The sequence below is a fragment of the Lathamus discolor genome, chromosome 11 (assembly GCF_037157495.1).
Source record: "Lathamus discolor isolate bLatDis1 chromosome 11, bLatDis1.hap1, whole genome shotgun sequence".
In the NCBI taxonomy this organism is placed as follows: domain Eukaryota; kingdom Metazoa; phylum Chordata; class Aves; order Psittaciformes; family Psittacidae; genus Lathamus; species Lathamus discolor.
The window spans coordinates 1997701-2015483 of record NC_088894.1 but is presented as its reverse complement, the minus strand read 5'-3'; the positions used below and the strand labels follow the sequence as shown (position 1 = coordinate 2015483).

At 44.6% G+C, this 17783-nt stretch overlaps 1 protein-coding gene across 1 annotated transcript; it reads right to left on the bottom strand.

Annotated features, from left to right (window-relative positions):
* Positions 1-431: 431 nt before the first annotated feature.
* Positions 432-12870, bottom strand: PCMTD2 (protein-L-isoaspartate (D-aspartate) O-methyltransferase domain containing 2). The gene is made up of 7 exons (XM_065691567.1): positions 12746-12870; positions 11819-12017; positions 9399-9722; positions 8058-8160; positions 6211-6382; positions 5237-5360; positions 432-3744 (listed from the first exon to the last, which is right to left on the bottom strand). Exons 3-7 carry the CDS (start codon positions 9703-9705, stop codon positions 3362-3364), a joined length of 1089 nt encoding a protein of 362 aa, XP_065547639.1. The 5' UTR covers positions 9706-9722; positions 11819-12017; positions 12746-12870; the 3' UTR covers positions 432-3361.
* Positions 12871-17783: the final 4913 nt, after the last annotated feature.

Below are 17783 nucleotides of genomic sequence, written 5' to 3'. Positions count from 1 at the left end.
CCAAATCTGCATTAACTAAGCACTGAAACAGCACAGGAGACAAGTTTAATGCATTCTGTATTGATACAGAATGCATTAAACTCCTGACACGTTCAACAATTCCCTGAGGGACAGAAATGGACTAAGTGACCTCTTGGTATCTGCTGTCTCCAGGTCTAACAGCCAGGTAAGTGAACTTACTCTTTAACCATCTTGATATATAAAATCTGGATCAGTTCTACGTGGCTAATCCCAAAACACATCTTGCACAACTTCATTACATAAAGATTTATGGGCAGGTTTCTTTTGAGAGATTATATTCTAAGGAGTTAATCTAAAACTATGCGCCTGCACCATGTTATTAAGTGCTTTCTCTAGCATCTTAACCTTCACTTAAGGAAATAAGCACCTATGTACAAAGTATTCCAATCACAACATGATGCAAAGCCATGTTAACAACACTAAAAAGTCTTTACTGCATTTATTGATACAGAAACACTTGGGAATAAAGGTTCAATTGCATAACACTTCTGCAGGCCTCAGGCCAATTCATCCCTAGTTTCTACACAGAGATTCTTCCACTAATGATGAAAGCGGCTTGAAGTTCATTTCTCTTTGCAGATTTGCTGCTGTACTGAAACCTAAAGAGAGCCAAATACAATTCAAGTGAAGACTACTTGGAACACAAAGGGAAACAGAGCAGGTAAAAGTTCCCAGACAGCTTACAAACTATACAAGAACAGTTATGCTGCAGTTACTCTATGGATGCATACAAAACTACAGTGCAAGTGCTTGTGCACAGGGAAGATGTATTTACAGTTCCCCTTTATTTACAGGCTATAAGCAAATGCTATTTCACAATTATATTACACAAAAGTCTCTATCATGTTTGTCTGGATTTGTGGGGTTTTGGACAAGGGGTCAATTTGACAAGCTAGAACATAGATTTATTGCATATATATTTATTCAACCTTATGCAGGAAAAATAGCAGTATTCTATGTATCTTCTAGAATGCTATAAAAATCTAGCAAATGTAATAAAAAAAGGCAAATCTGGTGAAAAAACCTCAAAAGTATCTTTTAGAATTGAGGGATAAAAACCAAACAGGGATAAATGAAAGGGAATTCTCCCCCAGCTGGCCAGCTTTAGCAACCACCTCAGCATGGCTCATCAATACAAACCTGGAGCTTAATGTCATTTTTAAAGCACTTTCTTCCAAAGTGGTGTAATTAAACTGAAGGACAACCCTGTACTTTGTAGGGTATGGAAACCGTGCCACAATACAGAAAGGCACATACCTGGTATGATGGCCATTCAGCAGAAATGGCTAACAGAGGCCAGAGCCTTTGGGGAAGCACAGAGATGTGTCACACGTGGATTATATTAAACCTCTATTTACCACCACAGTCAGGATTTTCATTTGGAGAAAGAAATCCATTGCAGTTGCCAGAATTACAAGGTGGCAACTTGCATGTTTACAGGAAGCCATCAACTCAGTGGCCACAGAACTGCCCCAGAAAGAAGTTAAAATCTGAGGGAGCACAATAGCTTGGGTACCATTTGAACCAGAAGGAGAGACTTAGAAAACCAGAGGCAAACCAAAGCCTATGTGTTATGTGCCAGCAGCCACACACCACCACATTATCAGATGATGTTCTCAAACACGCACAAAAAGCCTGTTAATCAAGGAAGAGTTCTCCACCTTAGACATACAAGTTATTCCTTTATTTCCAAAGCCACACAGGAACACTGTTTATCATTAAGCAAGTTGTGCAACTCAGTACCACAAACCGAAAACCCAGCGTGTTTTTGGGAAGACAGTTTTAATTCATTCCCCCTCCGAAAATGAGGAGACAGCATAAAAACAGTAAAAGATATCAAAGTGATACCAACTTAAGTGTTTCTGATGGGGCAACACCTTAACATAGCTTCACTACCTACCGAGAGCAGGTTTTCACAACCTCCCCCAGGTTTAGGAGTACTTCACATCACCACAAGCCCAAGGGTTTCTTCTCTAGCCCTTAGTAGTTTAAGTAGATTGTTTTCAAACAGGCTGAACCAAGTAAAACTTCCCCTTGTAAACCATGGTGTCTCCTTCCATCGCCATCCCAGGAAGACTTAGGAATAAAAACGAAGAGTTCACATCCACAGAATTGCATAGTATAAAGTCCTTCTATACAAGCCTGTTGAACCATCTACTTAATAGTTGCAGGAATAAAATAACCTACCAAGTCAATCAGCTCCATTCCACCTACAGTACACGGACCGTGTGTGCTCAAGTTGTTTTCAGGCCACCTTGCTACAGCAAAGCCACACACACGAACACTCAAGAACCGCATCAGTTTAGCTTTCTAGACTGTTTTCAGGTTCCTCAAATAACTACATTCAGCTGATGTACCAGGACACAAACGACTCTGCTCAGGGTGGCACTCTGCACTTCACTGTCCAGCCCAGCAGACAGAACAGCAATCACACAACAGCAAAATCCACTGATGCTGCTTTGACAGTCAGTTCTCACAAAGCCACCTCTCTAGCATCACCTCTCCACTCTCTTCCCTATTCAGGATTACTCTGCTAACACTCCCAGAGACAACAGTCACAACCCTGCCTACCCCAGCATCCTGTCACAGCCAACCAGCTTTGCAATTCTTCACTTGCCTCCATTGCTCTGAAAAAAGCCAAATAAAACCCAACAACTTTGCATCGCAGACTAATTCATCAGAATAAGAGTCTCCCATTGATAAAACCAGTATTCTGTAAAATAGTTAGACCTTTTACTGAAAAAAATCAAGTATCGTTTCTAAGCAAAACTGAGACCAACCAAGGGGGAGCCGACACTTTTTCTCATTCAAAACCTGGATGCCCCAAGGGTAATGCCAAGAATTCTGTTGTGCTTTTTCAGATTACTGGAGGAACTAAGATTTGCCAGGTCAGTTTTTACTAATAATCCTCTTTCTCCATTAAACACACACCACGGAAAACACATGGCAGGTTTAGTGGGAGAGAGCACAGACAGCAAAGGTCTTTGGGGAACTGCTAAGGATATTAAAAGCTGCAATTCAGTAGAGCAGCCACGAGATTGAGAGCATCTCTGTGCAGTTAGTTCCAGGGACTGAAATCCTGCTTTCCATAAGCAGCTGAGCATTTCACCAACTTGCTGCCTCAGTAATCCCTGCTGTAGGATAAAACTATAGCACACAACTGAGAAGAAAGAAGAAACTCAAGTAAAAGCTATAATGTTTAAGTATACAGCAGCCGCATCCCCCAGCTAGCCTACTGCCTTGGGTGGTCGTATTAGCAGGCAAGCAAGTGGTATACATTTGTCAAGCCCTAAGTAGTACTTTATTTTCTGCCTACTTCCAGCTTTCTAGAAGGAGGAAATTACTTCTCCCTGTAATAAAGCAGGTAATACTTCAAGGGATCAGGCAAAGGCAGACTCAAGACCTTTTCCCTCAAAAAGTTTACAGGGGGATCTGGCTTTAGTTCAGAGGGTTTAGTTTCTTCCTCTTCTTGTGCATCATCCTCGATATCCTCACTGTTGTTGTTATCATCTGATGGGTTGGAGATCCGACTAGCAAAGACCTCTTTGTCCAGAAAAACAATGGTTTCCATGCGACGGCGCCGCAGACGTCTTCGTTTGAACTTTGAGGGGCTCTTGAGCCCATTGCCACTTTTGCCCATTGTTTCTTGATGTATGAGTTTCTTGATGGTTCCTCGGATGGCAATGCGAGCCAGGTCCTGCAGGCTGCGAACAGCCACTGGGGCTGCAACAAAAAGAAAGCCATAAGCAGATATGGAGAAAATCCCCCTCCAAAACACTCGCAGGAAAAAGTTGTATTTGCTCAAGTTAAATCAGGCCACTTGAATTCCCTGCTGCGATTACAGAACCAGCTCTATTCAATCCCTGTCAACTCGAATCAACTGGATTGTAACTTCCCAACCAAAATTTAATCATGCATTTCTCTCATTAACTGAAGAAAAAGAATGGGATGAAAGAAGCTTGCTATCTTCATGTCAAGTCCCCACAATTATTTTTAAGATATAACATCTTATAGATTATAAGAATGAAGACTTAGTGACTGAAACTGTGACTGTTTAATAAAGGTATTTTCCTCCTGTATGTAACTAGACCTAAAGTCTATTTAACTCCTCCATAAAATCATTTTTCCATTGTAAAGTTCCTTCAGCTTTGCCAAGTTCCTCACTTATAAAACATGAGTGCTATTTATGCTCTTCAAAAGCTGCTTTGGCCTTAGTGGTGAAAACAGGCTGGAAACCATTTGGTAAAAGTAATTACAGAAGCACACAATAAGTTATTGTATTAAAATACCTCCCACATTAATGGGTTGGAAGACTGTTCTGTCATCTGCACTTACTTGCTGCCAGCCCATAAACGCACAACGTAATTCATGCAGCATAAAGAACAAAATTTATTGATGCACACACATCCATGTACTGAAATGAATTCAAACTGAAACAAAACCCCCTGTCTTCTACTGACAAGTCCTGTGACCTGAAGGAAGTAGGGAAAAAAGTTACATGTAATATATATACAGGTCTCACTACACAGCCACCACATGCTGAAATGTGCTTGATGGACTTCATAGCACTGTACAGTGTTAGTGAGCTGCTTTTTGTCATGCAAAGACACCTTTCCAGAATAAGAACAAAGCCCAACTAATCTCTTTATGGAAGTATCTCTGTCTTCTTGTGTTCTTAAGAGGCCTCTCTACACTCAAGGATTAATCTAAAGATTGAGGCCACTGTGTACAACGTGTATTTCAAAAGAGCTAACCAAAAATTGCACAACTTTATCCCTCAAGCATTCCAGGCTCAGGATAATTCTGAACTGTTGGGCGGTGAGAGCTTTTGAGTAGATAGGTTTGTTCACAGGTACTGCTGGTGTATTTGCCATCACTATGGCACCATGGCTGGGAACCATAACAGTATGTAATTCAGGCTGTTTGCATGCGCAAAAACAAATTACCAAACATCCCACAAAGTTCAGGTGTATTTTCACAAGAAATAATTGGTATTTACAATCTATTTTATGCAATTCTGATCCTTGCACCAGGCCTCACAGATATTCACAAAGATGAACTGGGATGAAACACAAGACTTAAGCAACTGTTCAAAGAAGGAAGCAGTTGGAGTCATTGGCCTTTGAAGGATTCACAGAGATGTTACATCTAAGGTGCAGCTTATAGCCAAACAGCAGGAGAAACCTCCCCCATACCCAAGAATGTGTGTACTCACGCAAGTGAACAAGCCTTGATTTTCCTGAATCTGCGTGGTTAGGCTGAATCAAAGGAGCAAAAGAAACAGCAAGAATCTTCTTGGTTTCCCAGGCAGAAGGACCAGTGCGAGTTATCTTTGTCAACTAAACCAAAACAAAGAGATTACTGTCCATTGTGTGAACTGCAGTAAGATTTCTGAACAAAACCAATATGAACAAATGACTTAGAACTCCTTAAAGGATTAGCCCCAAGTGATTTCATCTGTTGCAATGAGCACGGGCAGTTTGGGTCACCCTGCTCTCCCAGATCATCCTCAATTCTGAACTAGAACTGCTGCATCTGACCACTCGGAAACTGTCAGTCACTGAAACATCCACTCTTGAAGGGAGTCTGCAGATCACTGGGTTTCTGTTCCAGCTCAAATCTCTTACACTACCTCACTGTAGAGTATCTTAGTGGGAAAAAACTCTGCTCATCAAAACTATCCTGACAGAGGCAGAAGGTCTGATACCTACATCTCAGCCACTCAAGTCCATTACACGAATATACCTTTACACTGAACAGATAATCTGAATTACCATCCTGAGCTCACACACAGGGCAGTTACCCACCTTTCACTAAAAGGAATCCACTGACACTAGTAAATAGGGACAACTTGCTCCTTCATAGCCACTCAGGGTGTAGTATTTTGTATTTTGCCATGAAGTACAACACTATACGACTCAAGCAAAGACTTGCGAACACTTTTCTGCAGCATGAAAGCAAGTTTGCAATTAGCAACAGATTGGAATATGTGGGAGACCTGTAGAACTATGAATTTCTTAGATATTATGAAGTGTGCACAGTTCAGTTTTCACTCACGGTGAGAAGTGGTGCCCTTAATACTTTTTTCAACCTGCCCCAAGGTTGCAAGCTGAAGGAACAGCTATTGACTGAACAGAGATCAGGATTAAGAAGAACTGAAAGAGAAACACGAGTAGAAAAGCACTCAACCTTCTCTTCCAGAGGCATGACGAGAATTCCCCCAACTTTCAACAGGTTCTTCATGTAGTCTTCATGTTCCTTCTGTACTCCAGCCCCACAGTAAACCCGGTCATACTGAGTGCAGTCTGGAGAGATCTCCAAGCAATTGCCAATTACAAAAGATGGCTCACAAAATTCAAACCTGAAAAGGAAATAAAGATGTGCAGCACACAAGAATATCACAAGTCAGCAATGAAACCCCCAGTTTCACAGCATTTCTCCTCTGAAGCCCATATACTCTAGACCACAGCAACAAGACTCAAAACCACAGAACAATGAGGTAAGAATACCTAGATGGAAACCTCCAAAGGATAACGATGTACAATTTCATACTTGACTTCCATGTAACTTCAGAAGGGCTATTTTCAGTCTCCCAATGCTGACTCAGTTATAATATGCAAATTTAAATATAAGACCTGCAGTTCCAAGTGTTCAAGCCTTTTAAGCATCACACCAGGGTGGGTTTGGCATTTTCAAAAGCCTTGAAAGGGCCTTCAGATGTTGTGGGGAGGTATCACCTGATTCCCCTGAAAGTTGCTTTGCTGAAGCCAATGGAAGTTTTGCTATTAGCTTCAAAAACTGTGATTTCACCCCTCATAAGAAGAATTTCTGCCTATAGCATTTCTGATACAGTTTGGTAGAAAAATGAATGATTCTATGATGCTTCTGGTTTTTTTTACATGCTCCAAAACTACATAAGGTTTAAGCCCTACATTTAAGGGCTGATTTTGATAGAAGTTGAAGAACAGATCCGTTCTTCTCCTGCTATCTTGTGAGGCAGCTTAATATAGCACCTATCTATTCCTAAACACCTGCTGAAGCTTTCTGCTTTTCCAAAGCGTGCCACACATTCAGAGCAGGCAGCTAACAGTGCCTGTACACGGTGTTCTAACAGCATCACCCAGCAGACACTGCTCTCAGCAATGCCAATTTTCCAATCATGTTGATTCCTGAATTCAGCTCACTTTTCTTCCATAGCTGTATTTGTCTGGAGGGAGGAAAAATAAGTATTTCTTAACACACCTATTCAAACAGCAGTAATGTGACTGAAAAAAACCCATGTGCAAGCACCATCCATGCTGAAAACTGCCTGCTGCCAGCATCAAGAAAATACAGTTCTCTCATCACCAGCTTTCCAGTCCAGCAGTAACAGCACAAGGCTGAGTAGTTTAAACTCCAGCATGTAATGACTTTCATTCTCTTCCTCCTAGGAGAGGAGGACTACCAGCTACCCAGAGATGCTTTACTTCCCTGTTTGAACAAACTGAGACTGATTCCAAAATATGACAGCTACAACTTTTATTGCTGAGGTTAGTATTGGCAATGGTTATCTTGCTGGAGAGGTATTATTTGTGACAGCAGCAAAACAGAGATTCTAAGGAGGAACGTAAATCAAATTCCAAGCACTTTTAGTACCACTAAAACTACCATCGTATTTTAAAACACCGTTTTTCTCCTCAGATAAAACCTGTTAGGCCTCCACTGAAATCAGTTCATATTTCTCTGATGTATGCTCTCAGATCACAAACATAATTATTACTGTTATCTGCAAGTTTCAAGTTGTACCTGTAAGAGTATTACTTTAAAGCAACCTTCTTTGGCTCCCTCTAACCTCTGCAACAGCAGCACTGCAAAAATTCCTAACACTCCCCCCCTAACACACATCAGCTTCAAAGGTCACACACTGCAGCTCAGCCAACCTAAGGAGCCAGAATCCTCAGATTACCCTGATGCAGAGCTGCCACACAAGAGCAAGAATTGCCATGACTAAAGCCAAACACACAAAATGAATCCAAACAGGCATTCCACATTGTTACTTGTCAAAGCTGTCACTTGTTTTAATGAAGAAGTCCAATTTCTGCTTCGCATATTCGATCACGTCGGAATGAAGCTCCACACCGTGGTTAACACCAAAAGGACCTGCAAGTTTAAAACACTAGGATAATATAACAGACAACAACAGCAAGATTGAATAGAGTCTTGGTTACTTCCTACAACAGATTGCTCCTCGAGGGTCTGCCAGTGCTCATGTAAGGTCAGCTACCTTAGTACTACAGTGGGAATTGCAACCCTATACCTGCACTTTCTGGCAGAAAATGAGGCTGCTTTGCACAATTGATTTTGAATCATTTGCTCTTAACTCTGCAGGAAATTCCTCTGTGGGAGAGAAACACTGCTCCTACTGCTGTAAAACTGATCACCTGGAAAAAGTGCCAATGCAGAACAACAGCCTGCATGCTTTAAAGGGTTGTTTGTTTTTTTCCTGAGGAATTTATTGTGTTATTTTTATACCTCCTTGCTGATATGCTAAAAGTCTCCTCAAAGGAATCAGGAACAGTCACCACTGTACCTTATTTAACAGCAAAAATACATTGGAAAATACAGAAGTTGTGCAGCCCTCATGCTTTTTATTCAGAACTGGCTTGATAACTTTTCCAGAAACATAAAAGCCTTGGAGTTAGGTATGAGCATTCCAGGTAATCTCAACAGACCGGGAGAAAGCCATGGCTGGGAGATTGGGAGCAAGGCTCTATCCTGACAACAAATACTTCAGCAGTTAAAATTCCTGACACTCCCACAACAGGAGAATACGTACCCAACAGTCATTTGCTATCATCTATCCCGGCAACACAACTGCTGGCTGCAATACTTAAGTGTAAATTGCAATTGAGTAATTGCACTTTGATGCTTTGCCTTGTGCCTACATGGCCATAAAGTCAGTTCTGATGCACTAACTGCTTTCCAGAGACTATTCCCACCTGTATGCTGCCAAGAGTTAAAACAGGATCTCAAACATGTTTCAGTGTAGGCAGGACAGTGTAAAAACAGAGCAAGCACAGAGCAGCCATAGTTACAGCTCAGCTCAGGAGCAGGAGTGCCTCATTTAAAGGGCAACAAACCCAAGCTTGCATCCAGTCCTGCAGGAATCCCATAGCCATCTGTACAATTACATCCTTGCTTGTTCTGAACTGCCACAGAAATCTAGATCCCACCCAAGCCCAGAGAGAAGGTTGCAAGAATCCTGATAAACTGGCCACTTGGAATAATGCAGTCTTTATTTTCCCAGCTACCTTTTAGTTTCTTTACTTGAGGAATGCTTCATTCCCAATTTCAAAACTCTTTAACAGGATAGTTAACATGATTTGAAAGGTATTTACCCAAGATGAGTCCAACCATAGAACTCAGGTAACCAGTGCCACTGCCAAGATTCAAAAACGACAGCCCTGGTTGCAGATCCAAAGCTTCCATCACCTCAGAGTAAATGCACGGTGCTGAGAGATGGATATTTCCATGCTTCCATGCCAAGTCCTTGTAGGCATTTTCTTTGAACTCTTCCAGGTAGTAATCTGCTCGATCAATAGCTCGGAACGCCTGCTCCACCAGTTCTGTCCTGATGTATTGTGCCTCCTTCAGGTTATCAATTAATTCATCATTATCTTCTCCTGCACTCACTGCACCTCCCATATTCAAGGGCACTAAAACTAAAAGAGTAATAAAGGTGAGGTATAGAACATGCACTTTCACACTGAATTATGCTGCTGTATACGAAGTACTTTGAGACACCTTTGGGTACTCTAAAGACCCCAAGCACAAGAAAAACATCACCTCAGTCAAACAATGAAAACAAAATGCAGCAGATCTGGCATCTGGTATCTGATACTAGTGGGGAAAAAAATCACAGTATACAAATGTGCCCTGCCTGTCTTCAAACACTACCAACATTTTACTAGCACATCAGCTTTTCTGCTGAACCCTTCATACAAAGGATTATTCTGGCTCCTATGCTTCGAGGTCATTTTCCATTGCAAATCCAACCAACAGCGCAAGTTTGGCTTGCATGTTGGAATTCTTGCCACATGCAGGCTTTCTATCTCTAATAGTAACAAGGGGAAATTAAGAGACTAAGCAGCAGAAAGAACCAGAAAACTCTCAAATAGCATTTCCTTGAATATGCCTCAGGGTGCTGATTTCACTGATGTTAAAAACCCTCTGACCTAGAGCACAGCCTTGCTTACTTTAGCAAACGCACTTTCACACAACTCATCCTTATAGCTTGAGCCACCAGCATTAATAAAGCACTTAACAACACAGCAACTGCAGAGAGAATTCCCACTGAAGCCTGTGGAACTTCTGAGCTCCTCTTAAAGCCTTAGAGGAGGTAACTGCCCATTTGGAAACTCTTCGGTGACACAGATGTACGAATTACAAACACTTCTTTCTGACTTCACCAATGTGATCATCTCCAGCAACATATCCAGGCTTGTTGCTGTGGGGCAGAGAAAAGCAGGCACCTCCCCTGACTGTGCATCACTCTAAGCATGGCTATATGCTTCCTGTAGTAAAGTATCTATAGGTTTTAAAGGAAAAGGTGCAAGGGAGGAAACACAGAACTTATTTGCCACTCAAAATTAATCTCTTTCTTCTTCCCTTCCCATTACTTAAACATAAAACCCTTTCAGAATACACATGATTTTTGCTAAGCATTTATTTACTCTGCCTTTCTCTGCTCACAATAACAACCCCAGAAACAGCAGCTTTCGAGTTCATTCCTGGGATCAGAAGATCTGCCTACGGCTAAATTGTTGGGTTGATTTGTTACATTCAGCAAGAGCAAATTATACACTTCCATTTGCAGAGGAAACAAGGAAAAGCTACAGGAGTCTAAGGAAACTTCACAGTTCCCTCTGTATATTTCACAGTATAATAACACTGTTGTTGTATATAACACACCATCCTGATTACCTGTAGGGACACAGAAACGAGGATATACTTAGGCAGGGAACTCAAGCCAGTTTTTTAATACACTCATGTCTCAAACACACCAATCCACTTCCACACCATTAATAAAACTTGAAAGAAATTGCTACCCCTCTCCTTCCTATAGTTACTCCTTCATTTTCTCTATAAAAAATAACTGTATTTATTACTTCACAGTGGAAATGCATCAAAAGTTGAAGGCTTAGGCAGGTTCACCAGCCAACTTGATTCTTTCTCTTTTTTCCTTCCTCTTACATACACAACTCTTTGCACCTGCACACATGAGACTGCTTATCTCTTTGGTCAGTCTGTTTGCTATAACATTATGCATTGAAACCTTCTGCTCCCTCAGGGTGTTGATTCCCTTAACCTTCGTCTATCTGTTCTCAGGCTTATTTGTTTCTTCCACTGATGCTCTTTTTGCTGTTAAAAACCGACGTTTTTAGCTATAAAGCATAAACAAAAAGTTGTGTCTCTAACAGTGTTCCACTTTAGATCCCCAGCAAACTTTCCACTGTACACAAGCCCCACTGGAACAACCGGTCCAACCTGGTTTTGGCTCAGCTTTATGATCACCAGCTGTTCTTCCATGTTCTTCAACATGGAAGGCTTTTTTCTAATGAAACCAAGAAGTACCCAAGTCGTGCCAGGTGTCAGCTTCTTTTGAAACACTTTTACTCAACACTAGCTTACGACAAAACGCATGTTTTAGACGCAGGATATAGTACTCTGATGGTTAAATTCCTCCTTGGATAACTCCTCATCTTTGTTTAACCTTCACTTCTCCCACTGGAAGCTGAAACAAATGAGTAAGACTTACTTTTGACAAGCTTTTTAAAACCAGATCCTCTCCCTCCACAATCAGCCCAGTTGTGCTTTTCACGCTCCTAAGCAAAGCACCGACTGTCACGAATATGAGCAGAGACCAAGGTGATCCTTCACTGGTCACAACGCAGGGAGCAAACCAAGCAGCCCCTCAGTGCTGACGCATCCCTTTAATTGCACGATACCATCTTCCCCTTTAAGAAAAACAAAGCAGAAAAGCAACCAAGTCTGACATGAGAAGCTGCATTCAGGCTCTGAAACAAAACACTTGAGATTAACACAATTTCTTGCAGGGCAAACACCAGCAGATGCACAGGGGAACACTCAGAACAATACACAAGGCACAAACATGCAATTCTTCACCCCGACAGCTTTACAGGGTAATCCCTGCTCTGACATAACATGCTCCAGAAGGAATAACAAAACTGAGGCTATTTACCCATTAGACAAAGTTACAGCGGGCACAGATTTCAATCTGATCCCTTCTAACCCTCCCAGACAACGCATTAAAAAGCCCCACGCCGCTCAGCTCAATCACTGCAGGAGTTATCATGCCGCTGATAAGGAAAGCGATGGAGAGATGGGAAGGAAGCGAAGGCAGCCTGATGCTGCTACCCCCGCCCCGGTTCAACTACACCCGGGTGCGCCAGCTCTCCGCAATGCCCCAGTCCGCGACCGGCCGCTTAACGGGGAGGCGGTGCTGGGGAAGGGGTGAGGCCCCCAGAAGGGCCATGCAGGAGCGCGGACCCCACCGCCGGAGGAAGCCGCAGCCTGACGGGGGCAGCGGCCTGAGGAGGCGGCCGGGGCGAACAGGAGCGGGGTGGGGGGGTTGGGGTTAGTGCTGCAGCGGCCCGGTGAGGTCGGGTCGAGCCGGGACCGGCCGCACCGCAGCGGACAGGGTCTCCCTGCCCCGCGGGTGTACCTGAGCGGCGGCGCGGCTCGGTGTGGCCCGGCAGGACCCGCTCCAGGACGCAGCGCCAGCCCCAGCACCGCAGAGCTGTAAACAGAGCCCAGCTGAGCGCCGGCCGCAGCACTACGCCTGCGCAGCGCGCACCACCACAGCGGGATGGAGCGGGGGGGGGCTGGAGCGTACCACTGCTGCCGGCGCTGTACCACGCAGACCCGGCGCGGAGGGGGGGGGACTGTACCACTATAAGTTGAGGGGGGAGACAGGGTGGTGAGGGTTTAGCCCCTTACGGTGTGGCCGCTGCCGAAGGGGTCCGTGGTCCGGCACAGGGGGAGCTCGGGGTGCCCTGAGGCTGCAATGGGATTGGGCACTGTATGGGGCGTGCTCACAGCGGGGTCTGTCTATAGGGCCTGCATACAGTGCTACAGAGCAGGTCTTACTGCGAACCACAGCACTGAACACGCTGGGCCCGCGGGTTAGAGCGAAGTACAGCCCGGCTCCAGTATAAACTGGGTCTAAATACTGCTGGGACAGCAGGCTGGGCTTAAATAGGGACCTGAGCTACAGACTGGGGCTAAATACAGCCTAGGTCAGCAGGCTGGGGTTAAATAGGGACCTGAGCTACAGACTGGGGCTAAATACAGCCTAGGTCAGCAGGCGGGGCTTAAATAGGGACCTGAGCTACAGAATGGGTCTAAATATAACCCAAGTCAGCAGGCTGAGCTTAAATAGGGACTGGATGAGCTACAGAATGGGTCTAAATACAGCCTAAATCAGCAGGCTGTGCTTAGCTATGGACCAGAGCTACAGACTGGGGCTAAATACAGATGGAGCCAACAGACCAGGCTCTATACACAAACTGGGCTCCTTTCTAGGTTGATGTGGTGTAGTTGAAGATGCCCCTGCTCATTGCAGAGGGTTGGACTGGATGAGCTTTGCAGGGCCCTTCCAACCCAAGCTATTCCCTGATGCTCCAGCTGCAGTTACTCTTGTGCAGCAACTTTTACCCCTTAATGTGTTATCCCAGAGGTGCTGCCACCATTGCTGATGGGTCAGTGTTGGATCCATCTTGGAGCTGCTGGTATTGGCTTCATTGGACATGGGGGAACCTTCTAGAAGCTTCTCACAGCAGCCACCCCTTTAGCCCCTGCCATGCAAGCCTGATACAAGAGACCATGACTAAATAGAGACCAAGACTCTTCTTACCTCATCGTTCCCATTGCACAGCTCCTGGGATCATCTCCCCATCCCAGTGTGGCTGTTTTCCTCCTGCTCTGTACCCTGCCCTAATTCCCAGTTCCCAACACAGGGCTGCATTTCCACACCTCCCTTTCCAGCTCAGCACCCAGTTTTCCCAGTCCTCATCCTTTTCAGGACACCTCCACAGCAACCCCTGCTGTGACAGCACGTTGTCCCAGGATCGGGGGCATTGGGTGGGTGGAATTGGGGATGGGATGGGGGTGGGATGGGGATGGGATTGGAGTGGAATTGGGGGGTGGGATTGAGGGTGGGATGAAGACTTCCCAGGGTATGGAAGCGGATGCGTGGAGCAGCCCAGCAGTGGGAGCTGGGAAGATGCCAGTCTCCAGCTGGCACACGCAGCCCTCACGCTGTACTGAACCTCCTGTGTGAAGCATGGCCAACACCAGATGTTCTGACAGCATGAGTCAGGCGTGGGGTGGGGGGGGAAACCATAGGAACATAGGGATAAACCCATTACTCTGGGAGCTGATTGCTGTTCCTCATCCTGAGCCCATGAGCGCCCAACCTGAGTCACGTGCTGGGCTTTTATTGCTTTAGTTCTGCAACCATAAATGCCAGATGTAAGATTCCGGGGAGGGGAATACGTGAGCTGCGTGTTCACCTGACTGCAGGGGCTGGAAGGAAACATGGAATATAGGGAGAATGACCAATAGCTGACTTACCCTTTGTGCAGTGGAGGGGTCCCTGTCCGCTAACGTGATCTGGCTGAGAGTTAGGCACCTAATTTAGGTTTTACCCACCTGTTTTGGCTTCTTGGTTGGAACCAACATAGGATCATATCAGGTTGGAAGGGACCTCAGGTATCATCATGTCTAGACAAGGTCCCAGCACCCTGTCTGGCTGAGTCTTTAAAGTATCCAATAGCAGGGAATCAGGGACATTGGGGAAAGGTGGCTCCTGTCACCTATCTCAGACTGAGGGGAATTGCCTTCTAAAAGTACACTTCTCTCTTCATCTGTAAGTGATGCACAGAGCACTGGATGAGGCTGAGTGATCTGTGTGACCCCTACCGCTGCAGATGGAGCCAGATGGTCTGAGCTGGCCTACGATCTAGGACTTGATTCTATAAAATGAGAAGGAACAACCACATTTTGACAGGAGGCTGCTTGAGTTAACTTGTCTGGAGGTGAATTGTGGGAGAAAGAAATAGCTGTTCCCTGCAGACACAACAAGCCCACAGTGGAAAAAATAACTACCCTGGTAAATGAGGCTCGGAGAGGAGAAAGTGAATCAGCAAGAGAGATTTATTTATGCTCTAAGTGATTATCTCAGCTCCCTTCATTAAAGCGATAACAGCAGACTCTGCAAATGGGCACGGGGTAATAGTGTAGAGGTCTGCACTTTCAGTGCGCACAAGACAGCTGCCTGGGAGAATGGGATTGTTCGTGGGGAGTGAGCCCTGGAACTCCTCCTTGCTGATTCAACCAAACCAGGACATGGTGATTGCTCTCGCCTCGTTCTGTTTAATACGGAAAGCACTCAGGTGCGATGGCAGCGCAAACGCAGGACAGACTCCTCACATGTGTGATTCTAAGGGTTCCATTCAGCATCTGCTGCCCTCGCCGCTGGAGCGGCTGGAAAAATAGCGCTTGGTTTATTTTTAGCATTAAAATGGTTAAAATGAAACAAAAGCTGCCAAAAAAAGTGGCCCATTATTGCTAGAGCAGCTGTGCTGCAGGCAGAGCTGGCTGCAGCAGAGGGGGGCACTGCTTGTGCCTCCCTGCAGACTGCTCCTAAGGCAGAGAGGAAGATGTGGAGGCAGCAGCTGCTCTCGCAGCAAGTCCTTGAGAAAGCCAGGAGGAGCTTGAGGAGTGTTTTAGGGATTCCTGAATACCTTGAGCCCTCCAAGTTGTGTTCCTGATTCCTTGGATTTCACTGGGTCCGTGAGGCAGCCTCTCCGTTTCTAGATGGAGAATTGCAGGAATTAACTGGGAGACACGCACAGGGAAAACACTTGCCCTCTGCAAATCCCCATCTCCTTGCCTGCACCCCAAACATACCTGGGGGCACAGCCATGGAAAGGGGATAGCTGAAGGGAGATTGTCTCCCCCAAGGGATAGGTTGTTTCTGCACCTCTAACTCATGCACATCTCTGGAGTGCACGGCCCAAATGTGTGCTAACAGAACAGTGCAGCCAGGCTGTGCTTTGCGTGCTGCTCCCCCAGCTTCCCACTGGCACCCAATGGCTCTGCTCCCCTCAAAGCTTTTTCCCCTTTGGCTTCTTTGAAAACACAGTTAATGCTGAGAACACCGCCCTGCAGCTCACAGCACCGGGCTCCAGTGATGGAGGAAACCAAAAGATGGCTGGTAATATCACAAAAATACTCGTAGTTAATGAAACGGAATGGTTGTGTACTTCCTGGGTTTGTGATTGCTGGTTCTTTGCGCTACTTCTCTCCCTGCTCTTTAAAAAGACCTTCCTTTCATCCTTACATCTCTCCTGGGGCTTTGTTATGCATGAGCCGTAGTCAGCAATAGATTCGGAACTCCTCCATCTGCCTTGTCTGCAAACGTGTGTGGCTTGAGGAGCCTCAGCAGCCTCTGAGAGAGGAAACAGCAGAGCAGGGTTAGGAAGCAGGGCCGACAGCACCGGATAAATCCCAGCGTTACTGTATTTCTCATCCACTTACCACAAGGTGTCTCCAGCAGCACAGGCATTGCTGCGGGGCTGGAGAGTGCAACTCAGCATCTTCTCCTGGGCAGGGACCCTCACTGGAGCAGTGCAGCCTTGGCCCTACTCTGAGCAACCTCCAGCTCTTGTCTTACCAGTGAGAATGAAGTGTCCATCCTTCCTTAATGGAGATTGTTGAGAGCAAGCCGTGATTTTTCTTGTTTTTTCCTTTATTTCCCTGTGTTCCCAGTTTCCTCCTTTTATTAAACCCGATTTCTTTTATACATAATTTGAAAACACCAGTTGACACGAATGAACTTCCAAAGTCCATCTTAGTGACAGTCCTTTAAAATGGGATGGTTTTATTTGTTTGAAAGAGCAGATAGTGAAAAGGCATTTTAGCACCTAAGTCAGGGCCCAGCAGCCTAAGCCTGACCTGCAGCTATGTGATAAACGGTTGCTTAAGTCAGTGGAGTAATTTGTGAGTGACAGGATGAGTCACATAGATCAAGACTTGGAGGAGCGTTAAATCATAGGGTTCTATTGTCACCATTTTCTTTTCTTTTTAGTATTTTCCAACATATGCTCTATTGTGTTTCCTGATGAGTTCCAGAAACATATACTATATATGCGTACACACATCTATGCATATATGTATGAATAGAATCATAGATTCAATGTAAATACACTCAGACATAATGCATTTCCACTAGTATTACTAGATTTATAGTTGACTGTTGAAGTCTATGAAGTACTGAAATAGAAAACCATTTTCTGATCAATATGTGAGAACATTGAAAAGTAAAGCTCATTGGCACATGAAGTGCTCCTAGTTTTTGTCTTACAGAAAAAAATAAGACATTCAAATTATAGATAAATCCCCTCATTTGTGTTATATAGATGAAATATATATATTAATGTAGAATATAAATGATATTTCATATATATATTTAATGAAATAAATGCATTTCATACCTTTCTTCTTTGCTTTTCTGTTTCAAACTGTGAAAGCTCCTGTGTTTGCTGTTGAAAGGCTGTTTTGTGTACCTAAGCTCTGCAAATCTGATTTTGAGTTTCAACATGACAGCAAATCACTTGAGATCCTCCTGCCCATGCAGAGGATATAGATGTATGTGTGTGTGTCCTAAAGCTCCTCTTGCCTGACTTCGTCAGAGGGCT

What these genes read in the sequence shown, in the direction of transcription:
- PCMTD2 (XM_065691567.1), bottom strand. Translation starts at nt 9,705, where the DNA reads ATGGGAGGTGCAGTGAGTGCAGGAGAAGATAATGATGAATTAATTGAT. An exon ending in TATGGTTGGACTCATCTTGG is followed by an intron (nt 8,161 to 9,398) that starts GTAAATACCTTT and finishes TTAAACTTGCAG; the next exon opens with GTCCTTTTGGTGTTAACCAC. An exon ending in ATCAAGGCTTGTTCACTTGC is followed by an intron (nt 3,745 to 5,236) that starts GTGAGTACACAC and finishes TTTTTGTTGCAG; the next exon opens with CCCCAGTGGCTGTTCGCAGC.